Genomic DNA, 23421 nt, shown 5'->3' on the forward strand with positions numbered 1-23421 from the left:
AAGAAAATAACATGCATTTGCTCTACACCCTCAATGTGTTGGCCGTCACCATTCTATAATTAATGCAACATAAATGAGAGTAAAGAGTGGTGTACAAAACCACAGAATTCAATTCTGACCTTTAGTGAAATATTCAGTTGTTTTTAAAACTTTTAATTCTGAAACTTTAATCAATTTATTACAGATTGCTAAACAAAAAGTGTGAAAAGAAAAACAAATAATATTTTATTTAAGGCCAAAATTTAGTTTTTAAATATTCTATTGTATTTTTCTTGGTCCAAGCTCTTTTTTTTTTTTTTTTTTTTTAAATAAGATTGAAATGAAAACTGTTTGTGGTCTTGCGCCTGTCCTTCACCACAAAAACCGGTGTTACTTTGGAAGGGCATAGGTTTTGTCTCAACATTCGTAGGGACGATATAACAGCATAACCTGCATGTAGGTACACTTTTTGCTGGGGACGGGACATTAATTAGACCAAACAGATTGGATGAAGGGGGCAAAGGGCCACATTTCTAATGTATATGAACCTAATTAATTAATAGGCAAAATGATCAATGCAAAATAAATCCTTATCTACTGATAATAACTTTTACGTGCATTGGTTTAGATGATACACTGTTCAATTCAAACCTTTGTTTTCAAAAATACTAAAGAAACATTTTGAAAACTTCCTGAATAAATGTCTGGTTTTTATTAGCAAACATAAACATAGTGAAAATAATTCACTTAATAATGGTAGGGTCAATTCTATCCTTACAACATATGGAACTATTGAAAGATCTAAATTCTCTATATAACTGAACATTATATCATGCAAAAAAGGTAAGGTTGCTTAAAAGTTGGTGGGGACAATTTTAGCATGCTGAAAAGTTGGTAGTGTCATGTCCCTACCGTCCCTATGCAAACCTACGCCCTTTTAGTAAAAGTCCTCCTTATTTTCCTTTACTTTAAAAAAAAAAAAAAATCTCTCCGCCTCAATGGAGAGGATTGCTTCAATTAGATCGTTCTGTGTTCTATTTGACATGCCAGAAAACACAGTGGATGTCTCCAAATGTCTAGCTAACCTTTCATCTTTCTCAGCAAAACCATGTAATCGTTCTACATATATGCCACTTTTAGAAGAGCTACACGCTCATCGTTACCACGAAATGTTAACTCCTGTTTAGCTAGGATGCAGGTTGCATTAATGAGGTCTTTCAAACTCTTTTCTTTACCTTAGCTTTTGAGGATGCTACCGTTGAGCTTCCGCTGTTCGTCAAAGCCAAATCAATCCTTGAGCTTCCAAAAGTTTTTAAAGCAAACAGGCTTTGAATGTGAGTGGTCGAGCTCTCATGTTCGCTGAGGCTTCGTGGTAGTTTTTTAATGTCACAATATCTCGTGTTAGTCAAGACATTGGCACAAGTTGAGAAGAAAAGGCAGGGAAAGCAGCAAAGGCGATTTTTCGAAGGACAGCCACATAGACAGTCTTTTCGGGTACCAGTCCGTTTGAAAAGCGCGAGTTATCCTCTGTCCCGTAGTTTGAAGCAAACCTTTTAGCTCCGGCGTTGTGTTAACCGCGTCCACTTTTAACGGAAAGTCCAGTTTCACGTACGCCCCCTTGCAGTGCGGCAGAGTACTATCTGCCGCAGCCTGTGTCTTTTCACTGCGGTTTTATTTCCCATCAGCAAAACTAATTATGTCGCTAACAAACATTAAACTTTAAGGGTTAAAGACATTAGCCAGACTGAGGAAAATCAGGTCAAATAAACGTATCTGGAAACATTATAATGGCGACATGCAGATGTACGGCAGCCAGCACGCTCCAATTCCATGTATCAACCCAGTTTGTTAAGGATTGCGCAATCAGAGGTGAGGCTTTACTCGTTGCTGCCGCACCTCTCGTTTCATTTCTTTATTTGAACAGGAAATAGGCAAATTCAGCGATTTTGACTATAAAAAATGTTTGAAATGAGTCATAAATAAAGAGCAATGTACAAATATTAATATAAATTTGATGCTATAATTATTTTTTTGTCATGATGACAGGTGAGGCTCTGCCTCACCTGCCTCCCCTGACCGCACGTCACTGCTGAATTGCATCCGAAGAACACCATACCCACTGTGAAGCATGGAGGTGGGGAACATCAGGACAACTGATCTGTGTAAAGGAAAGAATGAATGGGGCCATGTATCGAGAGATTTTGAGTGAAAATCTCCTTCCATCAGCAAGGGCATTAAAGATGAGACGTGGCTGGGCCTTTCAGCATGACAATGATCCCCAACACACAGCCAGGGCAACAAAGGAGTGGTTTCGTAAGAAGCATTTCAAGGTCCTGGAGTGGCCTAGCCAGTCTCCAGATCTCAACCCCGTAGAAAATCTGTGGAGGGAGTTGAAAGTCTGTGTTGCCCAACGACAGCCCCAAAACATCACTGCTCTAGAGGAGATCTGCATGGAGGAATGGGCCAAAATACCAGCAACAGTGTGTGAAAAACTTGTGAAGAGTTACAGAAAACGTTTGGCCTCCGTTATTGCCAACAAATGGTACATAACAAAGTATATAGATGAACTTTTGGTATTGACCAAATACTTATTTTCCACCATGATTTGCAAATAAATTCTTTAAAAATCAAACAATGTGATTTTCTGGGGGGGGGGGGGGGGGTTCTACATTCTGTCTCTCATGGTTGAGGTTTACCCATGTTGACAATTACAGGCCTCTGTAATATTTTCAACTGGGAGAACTTGCACAATTAGTGGTTGACTAAATACTTATTTGCCCCACTGTATCTCCTGCAAAAAAAAACATCCACATGTTTAATATTAATCTGATTGTTTTCAATGCACACCGACAAAGTTTTGAGCTTGACTGAAAATTACGTGAGGTTGATTTACATCCGGTGCAAGGTTTGCAATAATCACAAACACTCTAATTCCACTTACTTATCAGTCTCAATAAGCAGTTTCCAGGGATAAACTGTTTGCAGCCTTGTTGAAAATGCACTCATCCAGTTGATATATTCCCATTTGAATTGATGTGTGTGCAAATTCTCTCACTGCCTCAATCTGCATGTGATTTTCTCCACATCTTATCATACTCTTTCTCCCCCTTCTCTGTGCTCTAAGGTGGGAGGTCACACCATGTTGCCAATCCGCTGGATGCCCCCCGAGAGTATCATGTACAGGAAGTTCACCACAGAAAGTGATGTATGGAGTCTGGGTGTGGTTCTCTGGGAGATCTTCACCTATGGCAAACAACCATGGTATCAGCTCTCCAATAATGAGGTACAAATACATCATCCTTAATGCTTTGGACGGAATTAAGTAGGAATCTATACCGAAAGTAATGAACTGTAATTTGTGCAAAATTGTTGATGGGTGATTAACGAACCTGATGAATTTTATTCACATAATATGCCGTAATTAAACTCTGACAGTTTTAATGATAGAAAAACATTTGTAAATGTTCTTTAATTATCTGGGAAATGCTTACTTGCGCACTAATGATAATGGTTCTGAAGAAACGAAAGCTGTTCTAACACATAAAAGCTTCAGTGCAATTGTCTTTAATTTATTGTGAAATAGTTGAGAGAAAAGCATATATATGAAAAGTAGGGAAATAAAATCAAAACGTGTTACCTTTACATAAGGACATCTAACTCATTAACAGCAGCAGACGTACTATCCATTTGCCAGCACTTTCCAATCCAAATGGATTAGATGTCTACAACCCCTTGCAAAAAGTATGGAATCACCAGCCTCGGATGAGCACTCACTCAGACCTTTTATCATGTAGAACAAACTCAGATAAAAAGCTTGAAAAAATAATGAATTAGTTCAAAAGTGCAACTCTGCATTCAGAAACACTAAAAGAAACGAATAAAAAAACATTGTGATGGTGAGTAAATGTTAATTTTATAGAGTAATGGCAAGGAAATATATTTGTAAACACTCCATTGTGATGAAAAAAAATATGGAATCATGAGAAACAAAGAAATAACAATCAAAACACATCTCTAGTATTTAGTAGCACCACCTCTGGCTTTTATGAGAGCTTGCAGTCTCTGAGGCATGGACTTGATGAGTATTCTCCATCACCTTGTCAAGAGTCAAGAATCTGCATTGGACAAGGTGATGATGCTGGAACTTTTGTTTGGTGCTGTTCCAGTGAGATTTACAAAGATGACTGCCTGAAGAAGACATCAAAATTCCCCTCAATCCATGATTATATGGGGCTGCATGTCAGGCAACGGCACTGGGGAGATGGCTGTGGTTAAATCTTCAATAAATGCACAAGTTTACATTGAAATGTTAGACACCTTTCTCATCCTTTCAATTGAAAATATGTTTGTCATTTTCCAAGATGACAATACATCATGCCACAGAGCTAAAACTATTAAAGCATTAATTGGAGAAAGACTCATCCAGTCAATGTCATGGCCTGCAAATAGCCCAGATTTCAACTCTATTGATAACCTGTGGTGGAAATTGAAAAAAATGGTCCACAGCAAGGCTCCGACCTGCAAGGATGACCTGGCAACTGCAATCAAAGAGAGTTGGCACCAAATTGGTGAAGAACACTCATCAAGTCCATGCCTCAGAGACTGCAAGCTGTCATAAAAGCCAGAGGTGGCGTTACTAAATACTAGAGATCTGTTTTAAATGTTATTTCTTTGTTTGTTTCTCATGATTACATATTTTTTCCTCAGAATGGAGTGATTCCATATATATTTCCCTGCACTAGCTCTATAAAATTAACATTTACTGACCGCCACAATATTTTTTATTCATTTCTTTTAGTGTTTCTGAATGCTAAAGTGTTGCACTTTTGAACTAATTCATTATTTTTTCAAGCTTTTTATCTGAGTTTGTTCTACATGATAAAATGTCTGAGTGGGTGCTCGTCCGAGACTGGTGATTCAACACTTTTTGCTAGGGGTTGTAGTCCCATCAATGAGTGTTTTTATTATCAATATCCTTACCACCCGACCCGTACAACAGTACAGTACAACATATACTCTGTGACCTGAGCTGGCAGTCAATGAGTTATTTTGAGTTCTGAGTTGAGTTCAGTTTAAATGTAATAGGCCTCCTAATCATCATCTGAGCCATTTGAACGATAATACTTATTAGTATCGGTCATATTTTAGCAGTGTTTGTTTCGTCAACGATGACAATAACGAAAATATTTGGTCGACGAAATTTTTTTTCATGACGATGACATCATGATGACGAGCTGTAAACGTGGCTTGGGAGATTAGAGCACAACGAGACCAAGTTTTCGTCGCACGAAACGACAATGAGACGAAAATGCAACAAAGTTTCTGTCATATTCTCATAATGCGTTAGATTTTATGTGTAGTTGAACAGGGAACAGTGCACAAGAATTTTTCATAGGTATGAATGTAAAACACTCTTTTGGTTAAGAGCAAAAAAAAAAAAAAAAACTAAATACAGGCAGTTGTCATTCATGTTACGTGAATATCTCAAGCTAACGTTAGGCTATTGTGTAATTCGTAACATTTATTCCATTTATTCCGAACAGAATTTTTTTGAGCGGATGATTGACAGTAAGAGCAGTTGACCGCGCGATTGCCACAAGCATGAGCATAATGCTAACTCGAATGCTATGCTAGCGTTACGACTCGAGTTACATTTAGTGTGTATTGAGCACTCACCTCAGACCTTTGAAGGCTAAAGCAACATTGTATATTTTCTCTGGCCAAGATAAGAAAACAAATCTTACTGTGCGTGCAAACGGGAGTGACTGGAGACGACACTTGAGTCAGGTGGGTCAGCACGTCAAGAGTGAAACAACCAGACACTGCTACAATGCAGGCTAACTACACATAAAATGGCATACGTTGTGAACATGTGACTGAAACCATTGCGCATTTTCGTCTCGTCAAATGAAAACTGGCATTGTAACGTTATGTTTTAGTGTCTCAAAACACGTTTTTAGCTTGTTATCATCTTGTCGTCATGAAAAAAAAAAGTTCTTTGACAAAATTTTTTTGTTATCGTCGTCGTTGACGAAAACAACACTAGTAATAGGAGTGCTTTGTATAACTACTCAACCATGACTACAGTTATTGGGACATGGTTCGCACAATGGCACATGAACTGTTGATGGGAAATAGCCCAGTTTAAAGGCAATGGTTGTGCTTTTCTTCATTTTGTCCCGTAAAATCTGTTTGATAATGAAGGGAATAGTTACCTGTCTTGCATACACCATATAACTGTTTGCATTACTCTAACACACGTAATATAATTAATCAGGGAATAGTTTCATTTCTCATATTTACTGTACTTTGGGCGGTTAGGTTCGTGCGTGGATGGGACGTGGTTGCCACAGCGACCGATGCTGGTCTTGAGGTCCCAAGCGCCCACTATCAACTTTGTTATCCTGGCTGGGCGAGACGCTACTTGTTTTAGGACAGAACGCCCTGCTGTTTGTCCTTGGAGTGGCGTCAATCTTGTTCGTGACGCACACATTGGGCTTCTGTGATAAGATGGCGTTGTGTATCTATTCTGCTTCTTTTCATTAAACTTGGTGTGCTATTTATTTTATATTGGGTGTGTTAGAGTAGTACAGTCCTACAGTGAATATGAGAAATAATACTATTCCCTGAGTAATTATATTACGTATGTTAGAGTAATGCAAAAAGTTACAGTGGGGCAAATAAGTATTTAGTCAACCACTAATTGTACAAGTTCTCCCACTTGAAAATATTAGAGAGGCCTGTAATTGTCAACATGGTTAAACCTCAACCATGAGAAACAGAATGTGGAAAAAAAAAACAGAAAATCACATTGTTTGATTTTTAAAGAATTTATTTGCAAATCATGGTGGAAAATAAGTATTTGGTCAATACCAAAAGTTCATCTCAATACTTTGTTATGTACCCATTGTTGGCAATCACGGAGGCCAAACGTTTTCTGTAACTCTTCACAAACTTTTCACACACTGTTGGTGGTATTTTGGCCCATTCCTCAATGCAGGTCTCCTCTAGAGCAGTGATGTTTTGGGGCTGTCGTTGGGCAACACGGACTTTCAACTCCCTCCTCAGATTTTCTATGGGGTTGAGACCTGGAGACTGGCTAGGCCACTCCAGGACCTTGAAATGCTTCTTACGAAGCCACACCTTTGTTGCCCTGGCTATGTGCTTGGGATCATTGTCATGCTGAAAGACCCAGCCACGTCTCATCTTCAATGCCCTTGCTGATAAAAAGAGATTTTCACTCAAAATCTCTCTATACATGGCCCCATTGATTCTTTCCTTTACACAAATCAGTCGTCCTGGTCCCTTTGCAGAAAAACAGCCCCAAAGCATGATGTTTCCACCCCCATGCTTCACAGTGGGTATGGTGCAATTCAGTATTCTATTTCCTCCAAACACGAGAACCTGTGTTTCTACCAAAAAGTTCTATTTTGGTTTCATCTGACCATAACACATTCTCCCAGTCCCCTTCTGGATCCTCCAAATGCTCTCTAGCGACCCACAGACGGGCCTGGACGTGTACTGGCTTCAGCAGGGGGACACGTCTGGCAGTGCAGGATTTGAGTCCCTGGCGGCACATTGTGTTACTGATAGTAGCCTTTGTTACTGTGGTCTCAGCTCTCTGTAGGTCATTCATCAAGCCCCCCCGCGTGGTTCTGGGATTTTTGCTCCCCGTTCTTTTTATCATTTTGACGCCACGGGGTGAGGAGGGAGTTGAAAGTCCGTGTTGCCCAACGACAGCCCCAAAACATCACTGCTCTAGAGGAGATCTGCATGGAGGAATGGGCCAAAATACCAGCAACAGTGTGTGAAAAGCTTGTGAAGAGTTACAGAAAACGTTTGGCCTCCGTTATTGCCAACAAAAGATACATAACAAAGTTGAACTTTTGGTATAGACCAAATACTTATTTTCCACCATGATTTGCAAATACATTCTTTAAAAATCAAACAATGTGATTTTCTGTTTTTTTTTTTTTTTTTCCACATTCTGTCTCTCATGGTTGAGGTTTACCAATGTTGACAATTACAGGTCTCAAATATTTTCAAGTGGGAGAAATTGCACAATTAGTGGTTGACTAAATACTTATTTGCCCCACTGTATATGGTGTGTGCGAGAAAGGTAACGATTCCCTTCAATTCTGATCGGCACACTCTAACTTCTCTCTCATAATCCTATATAATGGTAAACACAAACCCTATTTGGGAAACGACAATTTTACAAAAGCAGTGTTGTTACATGTTCACATGTTTAGTTTACGACGGCGGCTCAGCAGATTGAGAGTCTTTTGAATATTTAATAGGATTTACAAATCTCCCTTTTCTCAGGCCTTGACCCAGTTTCGGGAAATGCTGCCATTTCGACCCTTTCAGTCTGGCCTTCAACACTTCTGACCTCTCGAGTCATTTTCTTTTCTTTCCAAGTCACTCTGGTTACATCTACATTTAAACTTTGGCCCTATGCATTTATTTCCATCCAGACCCATTGACCTTGAAAAGATAGCTCAGGAAGTGATGAGATTGTGTTAATGTTTCAAATTTCATGTCATTTCGCCCTATCATAATAGTGACTTTGCAAAGACAATACAGTCATATTTTTGGAATGAAAGTGTCAGAGAGGTAAAATATTCATTTTAACTATATGTACCGTGTTGTGCAACTGTTTGCTACATCTCTGGAACAAGACAGTTGAGCTGTACGAGGTGAAGTGTCTTTCAAAGCTTCCTTTGAAGAATTTTACCTCGTACAGGCAGCGAGAAGCGACGTCCGATCCGTGTGCTTGTCAGTTCCGATTGCGTCAGACTTCATCTGGGTTAATAATTCATGGGTGCTGACTTTTTTTGACGCCGTTCCTGTGCCGCGAGGTGAAGCGGATGCTCCGCCGCCTTCATCACTCAGGAGAGCGAGCGTTCACCTCGTATGTTTTTGTCTCCCACCACCATCCCCACACTTCCCGCGTTCCCTAGGTGATCGAGTGCATTACCCAGGGCAGGGTGCTGCAGCGCCCCAGGACCTGCCCCAAAGAGGTGTACGACCTAATGCTGGGCTGCTGGCAGAGAGAGCCCCACATGAGACTCAACATCAAGGAGATCCACGGCCTGCTCCTCAACCTGGCAAAAGCATCACCGGTCTACCTGGATATACTGGGATGAGCGCGCTGAAGAGCGTAACGTGTACAGGATGTGAGAACAACTTTTAAAGGCAATCACTTTAAAAAAAAAAAAAAAAAAAAAAAATCCATAAACGCATCCTTCCCTTCTTCTCATCTTTCCTCCAAAAAGAGGGAAAAGCTCCATTTGGAACGCTTTGCTGGATTTAACAGAGTGACTCATTTCAACAGGGAATGCTTCTTGGAGCTTTTCCATGTAAATATGAGACTGTATGAAGGTTGTCGTTTTTCAGAGGATTTGGCTCAGTTTTTGCCCCAAATGACACTGTGCTCCTCCTCCGCTCCATAAAAACACGCGCACCGCCAACTCATAGTTTGATGTCATAAGTCAAGAACGAACAATGAAGGATGGACATGCGAGCAAATTCCCTTGAGCAAATATCGGCAAATTAAAGTGTATTATTTATGTATTTAATTTTTATTTATTTTATTTGAATTGATTGTTTTTCTAATTAATCCCGACAGCAGCCTATAATTTAGTTCTTGCTTTATAATTACCATAATTTTTGGACTATAGGACCTGACTATAAGCCGCCACCAGCCAAATTTGACATGAAGCAGCGGCATTTGTGCATAGATGACCCGCACTGGAATATAATCTGCAGCTGTCCTCACTGTATTTACACAGAAAGATATTAACTGGTAACACTTTATTTGACAGCGGCATCATAAGGCTTTCATAAGACCAAATGAACCACCATGAAGCGTTGAACCAATTGGCTGCAAAGCTTCATTGCTTCAAGAAGCTTCGTTTGGCCATCACTGCTCCCTTGGGGGGAGACAGTCAACCACTGCTGCCACCTTCTGTCAACACTGTTGTCATCAAGCATGCCTCCTAGCATGCATTGCAGCGCTACAGATGTAAATAACAATCAAAATTCATCTTCTGTGCTAATTATTTCTTCAGTTACTGTTCCAGTTGTTTCATTAATTGCTATTTATGGTGTTTGATGACACTTTATTTGACAGTGGTGCTGTAAGGCTGTTATAAAACAATCATAATTATGACATGACACTGTCATGAGCATTAATGAATGCTTATAACTAGGGCTGTCAAAATTATCGCGTTAACGGGCAGTAATTAATTTTTTAAAAATTAATCACGTTAAAATATTTGACGCAATTAACGCACATGTCCCGCTCAGACAGATTTAAATGACAGTAGAGTGAAATGCCCACTTGTTAATTGTTTTATGGAGTTTTGTCGCCCTCTGCTGGCGCTTGGGTGCAACTGATTTTATGGGCTTCAGCACCCATGAGCATTGTGTAAGTAATTATTGACATCAACAATGGCGGGCTACTACTTTATTTTTTGATTGAAAATTTTACAAATTTTATTAAAACAAAAACATTAAGAGGGGTTTTAATATAAAATTTCTATAACTTGTACTAACATTTATCTTTTAAGAACTACAAGTCTTTCTATCCATGGATCACTTTAACAGAATGTTAATAATGTTAATGCCATCTTGTTGATTTATTGTGATAATAAACAAATACAGTCCTTATGTACCGTATGTTGAATGTATATATCCATCTTGTGTCTCCAACAATTTATTTTACAGAATATATATATATAATTTACAGAAAAAAATGGCATATTTTATAGATAGTTTGAATTTCGATTAATTGCAATTAATTACGATTAATTAATTTTTAAGCTGTAATTAACTCGATTAAAATGTTTAATTGTTTGACAGCCCTACTTACAACACAAGTCATTTCTTGTCATCCGGCAAATTATCTCACTTTTGAATGGCTGTAAAAGATCAAAGCTGGACATAAATGGAGTTAATGACATAATTTGTTGGGTGACACTTAATGACATATGTCATAAGCATTCAGTAATGCCCATTGAAGGAATCTGACCTTTAATGCTAGATCATGCCAATCACGCCAGCCGAACCGCCAGACCGCGCTGGCGCAGCGCCAACGACCCGGACCGGCGAAACCCGATAACCCGGCCAAAAGGCCAAACTCCGTGCGTTCACGAATTGAATTTATCCCAGGTCAACAGCAATCATACAGAAAGGCAAAACAGCAAAAGACCCAGGCGAGGAGGCAGACTGGTTCCAGGGTCGCCGTATCACAAGTCAACAAAAGATTCCCGAGAAAAAAAGACAAAGATGAGTTAAACATTCAGTCTTTTAAAAGGCTGTAACGGGGCAGGCCGTGGGAAGGAAGAGTGGTGTGTTTGGGTCTTCTTCTGTAGCAGATTTGGGTGGTCAAGTTCGTATGTCACCGTTGCTGAGTCATGGTTAATGAGGCAACTGAGTTGGGAGGTCCGGCGCGCCTCACCGTCTGAGAGGCGCTGAGCTATCACCATTGGAGTTCTTTTTGTTATCAGGTGTTGTGGCAGTACAGGACGTCCCGCCATTTGTTCTGGACTGTCCTGAAGAGCTGATTGCGGGATTTGGTGTTGCAGACGTGGGCTTGTAGATGTCTTGCTCAGTCAGCTGCATGACTGAGCATGTGTTGGGCTTCCATAGTCAGAAGGCGTCATGTATCTCTTATGCCCTATGTCAGATATATTCTGCTTGTTTTCCTTAAGCTATGATATTAATGCTATTTATTTTATATTGGGTAAGAGTAGTACAGTGAAACAGTAAATACCAGAAAAGATACTATTCCTTCACCATGATCGTGTCATGTCATAATTATGATGGTCTTATGACAGTCTTATGTCAAATAAAGTGTTACCTATTAACCCAAATAAATCAACAAAAAAGCCGCACTGGACTAAAAGCCACAGGATTCAAAAAGAGGGGAAAACGTACCGGCTTATAGTCTGAAAATTAAGGTATAATATGCACCAATATTTTATATTTTTTCAATTCCAATATCTATTAGGCAGCAAATTAGTGGGGCTGATCCAAAATAGATGGATTTATGATTGCAACCCACAACTGCTGATCTTTAGAAAGCATGACTCAACTGCCAGGCTTGCTACGCACATTTTGTTATTACATCTTTTTTAATAGAAAGTAACATGATGACCACTCTAAAGCCGTGCCCCCACCCACAATTTCAAAAGGAACAGATGCTTCACTCCTGTCAGTGTCGGGGGTCAATTGATTGATACAGCTATTAGGGTTAAAGGGCTTGTTGTATAGGAGGGGGGGCAGGCGCCTGAATTGAGGCTAGGCTTTACATCAAGGACTTCAAACCAATTGTAAAAAAAACACTTTTATAAAAAAGAAAACAAAATACCTTACCCAAACATAACCCATAAACGATGAGTGCAAAATGACACACATTGAAAAACCACACCTCCTTTTAACTAGTTAAATTCCCGTGTTTTCCCGTGTAAATCTACTTGAAATAAGTGAAATGTTTCAAATAAATTTTACTCGGATTTCTTGCAGTAAGAAAAATTGCTAGCTGAAAATAAGCTTCACAGACTTATTTTAAGCAATAAATTAGTATATTTAATCTTTACAAAGCTTTGAAATGTCAGAAATGTTCTTAATTCAAGAATAGATATTGTTCAAAACATTATTTAAAGCAACTTTCTCTTGATTTAGGTGAATAATTACCTTAACCTTTAGATATATGAGCTTCATGAGAACAAATAGTAATATTTCCTAAAGTAACATTAGGTAACTTTTCAGTTTTGGTCGATTTAGCGACGCCAATGGAGAAAAGCGGTAGTGTTTTGCCTTAAGGAAGACTGTGTTTCCCATGAGCACTAGGCGCATAGTGTAGAAAAATCGCCTGCAGCTGGATTAAACAAAATTTCTGTTTCCAGCGGCTGTGTGAAGGATAAATAGTAATGAGGTAATGAATCCTGTTGTGGCCAAACATTAGCATATGACGGTTAGCAACCGTGTGGCTTAGTGTGGCTAAGTGTGTGGTTGGGGGGGGGGCATGCAAGCGAGCGAAAGCCGGACCAATGTTTATTGAGAGCCCTTCTATCCTTCCCTGCTCAGACAAAACTTTTTGTCTCTTTTGTTGCTCTGCCCTCTGTGCAGATTTCGCGTGAATGCGTTCATATCGACTTCTGCCGATATAATGTCTGGGGAAAGGAGGAAATGACTTATGCCGTAAAGTAGTCAGCACATTTGTAGTTTTCTTGTGTGCCAGGGTTCCTGCCACCTTCCTGAAGGTTAATTAGTGCCGGTAAAAGTGATACAGACCCCCTCAAGATATTAACTCATTCACTCCTAGCCATTTTCACCTGTGCAACCCGGCCGTTTTACTGGATTTTGACTGATTTTGCAAGGCCCACATTCTGTTGTATTGCTATATAAACATGGAACCCACCAAAAGAAAGATTAAACTCTCTTCTTTCAGCAAAAGAAAGTAATTTCATATTTTTTTCGATTCTTTAAAAATCAGCATGAGAAAATAGCTTAGTTTGAGCAATTTTCCAAATTCTGATGAAAAAAACGGAGAAATTGAGCTTTTTGTGAAAGCATACATTTCAAACATAACTTTGAGTTATACACAGCTATATTTTGCTTTAGTTATATCCCAAACATCTGAATAATGTTTTCCTTTTACAAAATTAGATAAACAAAAAGACAAATCGTGCTTTTGATAGCAAAGTAACTATTTATTTACACATAACTAACTGATAGATGACGCTGTTGTGGCCGCGACAGCCGATTAAACTTTTCCCTCATCGCCGTCTGCCTCATAAAGACGAATTTTTTTGAGTCACTGCGGGTACTAGTGGCAATACAAGGCTATACAATAAAGGCTATACTAGTGATCACGGTCGTTCTGCTCGGTCGTACAGCGCCTGGCATCGCGGGCGTCCTACCAGTTGTTCTGCTTGGTCGTCCGCTGCCTGGCATCCATTCGGTCGTCTTCCGCCATGCGGCTTGGCCGTTTGTTGCCGTTGAATAGGGTTGCGGGTCTTACCAAATGCGCTACTGACCTCCAGTGGCCAGTTTTATTGCTTTAAAATGGATTTTCAGCTTTGTGCTTTGGAGCTAAATTGAATCACAACCCAGAGATGTCTTTTTTGAAAAAAAGACATAAATACATCTTTGGGACACTGAAACAATTAAAAATAGAACATACTTATACGTTTTTGGGAGCAAATGAGTTAAAGAGGTGTCATTCAACTTGTTATCAGTCGACATGTCATCTCAAATGTTATGAAAATATTTTATACAGGTTGAAAAGTTACATAGTGTTGCTTTAAATATGCTTTTGGTTCAATATGAATGATTTTTTTTTAAAAAGAATGTATCAAAACTTTTTTTCCTCCCCAACAGCAGGGGGTACTGCAGCACCCTCATCACCCCACTTTCCGCGCCACTGTGTGAAGTATTTAACGCCCATGTTATCCATTTAAAAGGGATGTACTAGCCTCACCATCTTATTGTAGAGGACCATATTCCAATCGCACCAGATGTTTCTCTCACATTGTTAAAATGAGATGTGAAACAATCTGGAAGCTTGGTGTGTATGTGATCAAAAAAACTTAACCTGACAACAAAAACCTGACCTAAGTGTCAGGTTTCGGTTTAATGGCTCACATATTTTTAACCCGTATCAATATATTTAATAATAACACTATCAGTCCCAGAGAATTCGGATACTCCTAATAGTCCCAAGCAATGGTTGACTTGGCCTCTCCCCCGGAAGAACCAAGAGGTGGCCAAAATAACCCAAGTTCTTTATAATTGGCAAGTCGTTTTCCAACAGACAACAGCCTTTCATATGGACATGCAACCACTCGACATATATTGTGTTGGAAGGCAGCCCAAACAGAGGGGAACACACTACGGTTGAACTATGTTTTAGAATGTATAATGTAATAACGTGTATAACATGAAAAGTAAGATCAGTTACTTTGCTGAGTAACTAATTACTCTTACAATAATGTAACTGAGTTACCAAAAAAAGTGAGTAATTAACTTGTAACCAACTAATTACTTTTTGAAGTAAGATTAACAACACTGTACAGTACATACCACCTTCATAATAATTAGGACTACTAGGACATTCATTCATTGTTTCAGTGTGTTCAAAGCAACTGTTCAGGGCCGGTCCCTTCCCCCTCCTTAGGACACAAATTCAGTCTGTTACCGTTTTTCTCAAAAGTTTTCACACATTTTCTTGTACTAACGTCAGATGCAATGACCTTGCCTGGCACGGCCAGACTGTTCTCCCTGTGTTTTTCAAACACTGAGAGTATAGTCTGGGACCCAGCCCATTAACGGCCTCTCGAGCAAGTACAAAATCAATCGACAAATCAGATTCGTTTATTTGGGTGATGTGTTCTTAACGAGCAACGTCACTCTTCCGCGTCGGAAGTCGTCTCCACAGCAACACAGATGGCGAACAGGAGAGCTGAGAATATGTTCCAATCCACGGTAAAATCAGTTTTAAATTACCAAAAACACATCGACACAAGTCATTGACAACAGTCTGTCTCACGCTAGCCATGGTGAATGAACTCCGCTTTCCTCGTATGTTTACTTCCGCGCGCAAGTCCCTCGTCCCACCCGTCGCTGATTGGTCCACTCCGCTGTGTTTGCCGTGGCTTGCTCCGCCCTGGAAATTTTATCCGCTTAATGGTGGCCAGACTCAATAGCTGGAACAGCGGTGAGTCTGGAGTACCAGGCTAGCAATGACCGTAATTCATGCTCCATGCCCCTGATTTAGTCCTTCTAAAGTATAGATACAATTCTTGCTTTACACTTAAATTGCAGTTCTAAAACGTTTTTTTTTTTTGTTTGTTTGTTTGTTTTCTCAAAACAATGTACACATTTGGGCCATTTTTTCTGTTGTTATGTGTGAAGTATAGAAGTGTGTAGAAAGGTACAACTCCATAAATAAATGTAGCTTGACTTGAACTGACCCTCGTGAGGATAAGCGGTTCGGAAAATAAATGAATGAATGACTTGAACTGACAAAAAGTATGACATGAATGGTTCAACCGTGGTGTGTTCCCCTCCGTTTGGGCCGCATACCAACATAATGTATGTCCAGTTGTCAGGCCGAGACGACGAGGCGGACTCATCTGTGGAGTTTCAGGCAAAAAACTTTCATTCAGAAAATAGGTTCTTTCGCTGGCATGCGGGGATGAGAAAAAGTACCAACATAAAGTGTTCCAAACAGAAAAATAACTCAGGACAACCACGATCAAAAGTTCAAACAAAAGCACTCCAAAAGGAGGAATAGTACAAACATTAAACACTCCAAATGGAGGAAAAAGCCAAGATAACTATGGTCAAAAGTTCAAACAAAAAGCACTCCAAGTGGAGGATAAAATCTAGACAACTATGATTGCTATGAGACAAGGCTGCCATGACCAAAATGGGTAGTAGGACACTTCTGCACAAGACAATGGAAACTAACGCAATATATTCACACACGAGGTAATGGGGAACAGGTGGAAACAATAGGTGATTAGGTTACAAGAGGAAGGGCAAGTACACAGGCACGAGGAGGGTGAAGCCTTCAAAATAAAACAGGAAATGACATGAAACTAGTGGTTGTATTTACATATCAACGGTAGCTCTCTGTTGGACAACAACTTGCTAATTCAAAAGCACTTGGGTCATTTTGGCCAACTTTGGGTTTTTCCGGAGGAAGGGCAAGATTGGCCATTGCTTGGGAATGTTAGGAGTATTTCTCTTGGGAAAGGCCGATTCGACCTCTGCTGGGTTTTCGAGTGTTAAATCCTACTAGGTTCTACTTCAAAATGCAAAAAAACGTCCCTTGATTTCTTCTTACTTATTTCTGCCATTCACAAGATATCACAGCCTATTCAGGCAGAACAACATTTACGATTGAAATGAAATTCAAATGCAATTCATCACACTTTAAACTTCAACTTTTCAACTTAGAAAAGCACCATATCGCCCTCTTAATGGCACTTTTTGATTGCATCCCTACGGCCCCCATTTAGGCAGCTAAACTGCTGCTAATTTCTGCTTCCGACGCCCACAGGGACTTACAGATTGTTTTATCCATGCAATATCGCCAATGACTTTATATTTTCCTATCTAACAGGGCTCCCAATCCCCAAGCGGTAAAATGTGTGGTGAGATACGCGGCAGGTGCGGTTCTTCTGGTCAACTCATATTAAATGCTCAGGCCTCTTAGCTCTCAGACATGCTTCAAAATTGTGTGTGCGGGTTAGCGTGCGTGTGTTACACAAACTGTTTACCTTCTCTCGCTGTCCCTCCATCCTTACACACACACCCGCTGAAAGACACTCACGACAGTCCGAGGAGGAAATTGAATTGTGCATGTTTTATTATTTGAGCGCTGCAGTCCTCTGTAATGGTGTAATGTATATTTCATTACGGGGCCTAATGGGCTCCATTAGCGCGGGCCTCCTCGCAGACATTCAAGACTTATTGTTTTATGGCACAGAGGGAAAAAGGGGAAAGGACGATGGAGAGGGGATGAGGAGATGTGCTGGGGGGAATAGAGTGTGGAGTCGGGAGGAAAAGGTTGACGGCAAGATGGTAGAGTGGAGGAGTAAGGGTGGATGTCATTGCAGGATAGTGAGGTCCTTGGGGACTCGGTGAAAGTGGGCATCCATCATTTCACAACAAATGCACCCTACACCAGGAGTGAGCAAGGGATTTTTTTTTTTTGTCGTATTTTTGTTGGTTCCATAGTACATTTTAAGCCGGAATTTGTTTTGCTCTACAGAGGAGGAGTTTGATATACAGTAAAAGCCTGCTATAGTGAGGCATAGTGTCCCCACCATGGGTGTATAATTATCAGAGGTGGGTAGAGTAGCCAAAAATTGTGCTCTAGTAAGGGTAGCATTACTTCAAAATAATATCACTCATGTAAAAGTTGTCATCCAAAAAAAATTACTCAAGTACAATTAAAAAAGTATTTGGTGAAAAGAATGAGTAACATTGTGAGTAACTGCATACAATGTTTGATTATGCTTACGGTATTTTTTTTTCTCAGCACAAAGTTATATACAGGTAGGTCCCAGTTTACAAATGAGGTCCATCCCTGCGCTGGCGACGTAACCCGGATTTCTGCGTAGGCCTGAATAAACCCTTTAAAAACCTCAAAACACCCTCTAAATTAAAAAAAAAAATATATATATATATATATATATATATATAGAGCTGTCAAAATTATCGCGTTAACAGGCGTTAATTAATTTTTTAAATTAATCACGTTAAAATATTGGACGCAATTAACGCAGATGCCCCGCTCAGACAGATTTAAATGACGGTACAGTGAAGCGCTCACTTCTTAATTGTGTTTTATAGAGTTTTGCCGCCCTCTGCTGGCGCTTGGGTGTGACTGATTTTATAGGCTTCAGCACCCATGAGCATTGTGTAAGTAATTATTGACATCAACAATGGCGGGCTACTAGTTTATTTTTTTATTGAAAATTTTACAAATTTCATTAAAACGAAAACATTAAGAGGGGTTTTAATATAAAATTTCTATAAATCGTACTAACATTTTTCTGTTAAGAACTACAAGTCTTTTTATCCATGGATCGCTTTAACAGAATGTTAATAATGTTAATGCCATCTTGTTGATTTATTGTTATAATAAACAAATACAGTCCTTATGTACCGTATGTTGAATGTATATATCGATCTTGTGTCTTATCTTTCCATTCCAACAATAATTTACAGAAAAATATGGCATATTTTATAGATGGTTTGAATTGCGATTAATTGCGATTAATTACGATTAATTAATTTTTGAGCTGTAATTAACTCGATTAAAAATTTTAATCGTTTGACAGCCCTAATATATTTATATATTATAATATATATATATATATATTATGTCAGGGGTCTCAAACCGATTCCACAAAGGGCCGCAGTGGGTCCTGGTCTTTGTTCCAACAGATCCAAAACAGACAGTTCAACCAATGAGGTTTCTGCTAAAGTAAGCAGCACCTGACTGCAATTAACTGATTACACTTGTTAGACACCAGATTGGTGAAAAGGGATTGTTCTCGTTTGGTTGGAATGAAATCCAGTACCCACTGCGGCCCTTTGAGGACCGGTTTGAGACCCCTGTATTATGTATATGTGTGTGTATATATATATATATATATATATATATATATATATAAATCCCAAACAAATAAAAGAACAATTTAGCATCTTTTAAACTAACCGGTTCCCGGTTTACGAAAGAGTCCCATTCTTACGCCAGCGATGTAACCCGGATTTCCACTTAAGTCAGAATGAACCCTTTAAATATCTCTAACACCCTCTAAATTGAAAAAAAAAATCCAAAAACATGTATTATACGTCATTGTACTGTCCTCACCAAGATGTTGGAGCTAAGTCCTAGCTAGAGAGTGAGCTGAGCTCCGAAATGACGATGTCAGATGTCCGTGTCGTTTGCTGACTTTATTCAGCAAGTTTACCCAAATTGTTAAAAAAATATAGTACTGAATTTCAAAATCATTTTAACACCAACAGCAAAATCAATAAATCCCAAACAAATAAAAGAACAATTTAGCATCTTTTAAACTAATACAGGTAGTCCCCGGTTTACGAAAGAGTCCCATTCCTACGCTAGCGATGTAACCCGGATTTCCGCTTAAGTCAGAATGAACCCTTTAAATATCACTAAACACCCTCTAAATTGAAAAAAAAAATCAAAAAACATGTACGTATTATACGTCATTGTACTGTCCTTGCCAAGAGGCTGTCCTTGCTAGGCAGCGAGCTAAGCTCCGAAATGACGGTGTCAGACGTCCGTGTGGTTTGTTGACTTTATTCAGCTGCTCATGACATCAACACTTGCAGAATGAAACTAAAATAAAATGCAATTAAATCTGTCTCATCTTAAAAAAAAGCAATTCAAATTTTTGTTTACAAGCGCAGTAGCTGCAGATAGAGCAATAACAAACGATTAGCATGTATCAGGTAGCGTCCGCACATCATCAAAAACAATCACATAAAGTCCCCCCAAGTATTCGATCACAATTGAAAACGCTCAATAAACAGTACAAAAGGAGTTATATACAGGCGCCACCACTGGATGCTTCACAAGCAACAAATGTGGGCGCAAGCTGTCACCTCTGTCACGACTGCTATTTCTGTGCGTGTGTGGGGTGGGCGGGTGTGTTAATGGTCTCGCATCCGGAAGTACAACCTGCTCTACGCGTACGACGGCAAAATTAAAATTAAAAGATAAAATGAGGAGACACAGGCGTCGTTTCAAAATCGCCTATACTGTACTGTACTAACCTATTACATAACCCCATTAAGCCAAAGAAACACAAAAAGATTGTGGCGAGAGAGAAAAAAAAAATCAACTGCAATTGCATCGTTCGTCCAAAGAGCATGAGTGCCCTCTAGTGGATAAAATAGTTCCTTCATAGTTCCTATTATTAAATTAAAAGGTTAATATCTCCGGTTTTCTATGGTCAGTCGGCGCTAAATAAAAACTGGGAGAGAGGTTAAAATCTGTGCTTTCGAGTCATGTTGAAGGCAGCGCTCTATGTCAAATACTCCATTCATTACGGTGCTTTAAAGATGCCACGTGATTGGACAGGCCAGCATTATAATAGGACAGCAAGCTTGAGTTTGATTGGTGTAATGAAGTCATGTGATTGTTGTGCCACGTCTCATTGGTGAAACTGGTAACGCTACTACTGTTGGCGTCGCTGGCAACAAAAAAAATAAATAAATAAATTCTTGTATGTAGGATAAAGTAAAAAAAAATGTAACAACTAGTGTAGTGTGGAGGTAGATTTTTGTCTATTAACAATTTTTTAAAAACTTGCTTCAATCAAAATATAATATTTTCAGTACTAAAAAAAAGTCAATTCAATCCAAAAAAATGTGTTTGAATGCAAAAATTAGTTTGAGACTCAAAAAGAAGCATTTGAAAACAAGTTTTCTTTGATTGGATTATAATTTTTTGACTGAAGTGTTTTTTTATTTGATTGAAGTAATGTTGTTTTGCGTTTGGGCCACATTTTGGCTAGGACATTTGTGTCTTTATTAATCAATCATAAAATAAGTTGCTTCAAACAATACAAATATTTTCAAAAGAAAAATCACTTCAGTCAAAAAAAAAAAATTTTTTTTCCCACTCATCGAAAAAAAAAGTTTTTGAATGCAAAAAAAATAACTGAGACTGAAAAATTTGCATTTTAAGACTTTTTTCAATGAAATGTTTTTATTGAATGAAGCAATCCTTGGACCAATTTATGGGTTAAATTGTTTCTAAATCATTCAATCAAAAAAAAACTTGCTTCAATCAAAAAAAAAATTTTTTTTTCAATCAGAGAATGAATTCTGATGCAAAAATAAACTTGCCCTCCCTTAAAAATAGTATTTATTTTGGGGGAAAATATTTATTTTTATTAGATTTTTTTTTTTTTTTTTAATTGAAGTGCAAAAGGTTTTGATTGAAGTGATTTTTCTTATGAAAATATTTTTGTTTCAAGCAACTTATTTTTTGATTGAATAAAAAAAGACACAAATGTGGCCCAAACACAAGACAACATTAGTTAAATCAAGAAGAGTTTCAATAAAAAATTTTTTAAAAAACTTCAATCAAAAAAATAATTAAATCAAAGAAAAAGTTTTCAAATGTTTTTTTTTGAGTCTCAAATTTATTTTTGTATTCAAATACATTTTATTTATTAAAATGACTTTTTTTAAATTGAAAATATATATTTTGATTGAAGCAACTTTTTTTTCTTTTTTGACTGAAGCAACTTGTTTTTTTGATTGAATAATAAACCTCCATAGTTCAGCCCAAGTAGCTGAGCAAGAGTAGTGTTTCTTCTTCACAAATCTATTCAAGTAAAAGTAAAAAGTCTGGCTTAGAAAGAGTACATTTTTCTCAAAATGTTACTCAAGTAAATATAACAGAGTAAATGTAACACGTTACTACCCACCTCTGATAATTATAGGTGAAATAGTGTACACTATATACAGTATATCGCAAACTATGATCCCAAAACACAATTACTATTTTTTTTTCAACGCAGAATAAAGTGCGCATTTAGTTCTCAGTAGGGGTGTATCACTTCAACATCAAGTGGAGGGAAAAAAAGTATGAACTCTTGGAAATTACATACATTTCTGTACGAATCACTAAAATTATTGCATTATTTTTTTCTTTGTTTGCATGGCTATTATAATAATGCATCATTTATTTGTGGTTCTTCAACCTATTAGCAAACAAGCTCATCCCTTATCCCACTTTAATTGAATTTCTGTTTGGAGGATTTCTGTTCATTGACTGGAAAAGTGCACACTCGCACACACTCACAGGGCTCTATTTTCGCAGATGATACTGCTGCACTCGTGCGTTAGAAAAAATGTGTCTTCACCAAGTTGGGCGTTCTAGCTTTGCAAGGGTGTGTACTTTGAGAGGTTTCCGCCGTAAAGACAACATGATGGCACAAAAGTCAAACTTCAAAGGTCTGCTTGCACTTCCTCATCAATGGCAAAGTACTTTGATGACCTGCCGCATTCGTGCAAATTAAGAGTTTTCTGCCATCATGTCAAATACTACCAGTCAGCCCTTTCTGTGAAACTGACCTCTTTCAAATTTGGCGCCATGATCAACAACCGGTCTAACTGTTGTGCAGCGTGTCAAGGCAGTTTTGCGCTGAACTCAAATCGAGCCCCTACAGTCAATCATCTGCACGAGATAGTAAGATTCACTGTGTAAATACAACATGCATGAAAGGATTTTTTTTAAATACTGTTACTATGAAGGAGGAAAATAAAAATATTCATTGCCTCAGCCATTCCTTGTCCCAAAATCTTCATGTAATAGTAATAACGATGATAATAACGATAATATGATGTGGAATTAGAGGTCTTCATTTAATGACAACAGCACTTGATGATATTGTTGTATGTGTACTTGACTTGATCTGTCTTGATCTTTGGTTTATATGTATAGTCTAGTATATATAATATTATGAAGCATTTTTGTACATTTTCTTTTCTATGGCTGACTTTTGCAGCTGTGAAAACTGATGAAGATTTTCCAAGCTTTTTTAAGATTTTTATGTTCAAGATAATGCCCAACCTATCACTGCATTAGCATACATCTACTCTGGGCAATAATGCAGAAGTCAGAGTGGAAAACAAATATAAGTAGAAAACCAATACTGGTCACCAAAAAACAAAAATTCAGATCGATATCAACGCTCCGTTACTCCCCCCAAGTGGAAAGGTGTCAAGGCCTAAAGTAGGGATTTGATTATGTGTTTATTAGAAAGCAATATTAAGGTATTAATCTGTGCTAAAATGTGAAGAGAGAAATTCATTTTCTTATTTTTGTCATTTCACTGAGTCACAATTGACTGGTTCCCCTGCTCTACAAAG

General features: G+C 38.5%; 1 protein-coding gene across 1 annotated transcript in view; it reads left to right on the forward strand.

The window, feature by feature from the left end:
• ntrk2a (neurotrophic tyrosine kinase, receptor, type 2a) overlaps positions 1 to 18753 on the forward strand; it is a 281961-nt gene extending 263208 nt beyond the window's left edge. The window contains exons 19-20 of the mRNA XM_057830849.1: positions 3104 to 3262; positions 8943 to 18753. Coding sequence (XP_057686832.1) covers positions 3104 to 3262; positions 8943 to 9128 — 345 coding nt within the window. The 3' untranslated portion in view covers positions 9129 to 18753. The remainder of the gene's footprint in view (positions 1 to 3103; positions 3263 to 8942) is intronic.
• Positions 18754 to 23421: the final 4668 nt, after the last annotated feature.

Source organism: Corythoichthys intestinalis, chromosome 3 (assembly GCF_030265065.1).
Source record: "Corythoichthys intestinalis isolate RoL2023-P3 chromosome 3, ASM3026506v1, whole genome shotgun sequence".
NCBI classification, from domain to species: Eukaryota; Metazoa; Chordata; class Actinopteri; order Syngnathiformes; family Syngnathidae; genus Corythoichthys; species Corythoichthys intestinalis.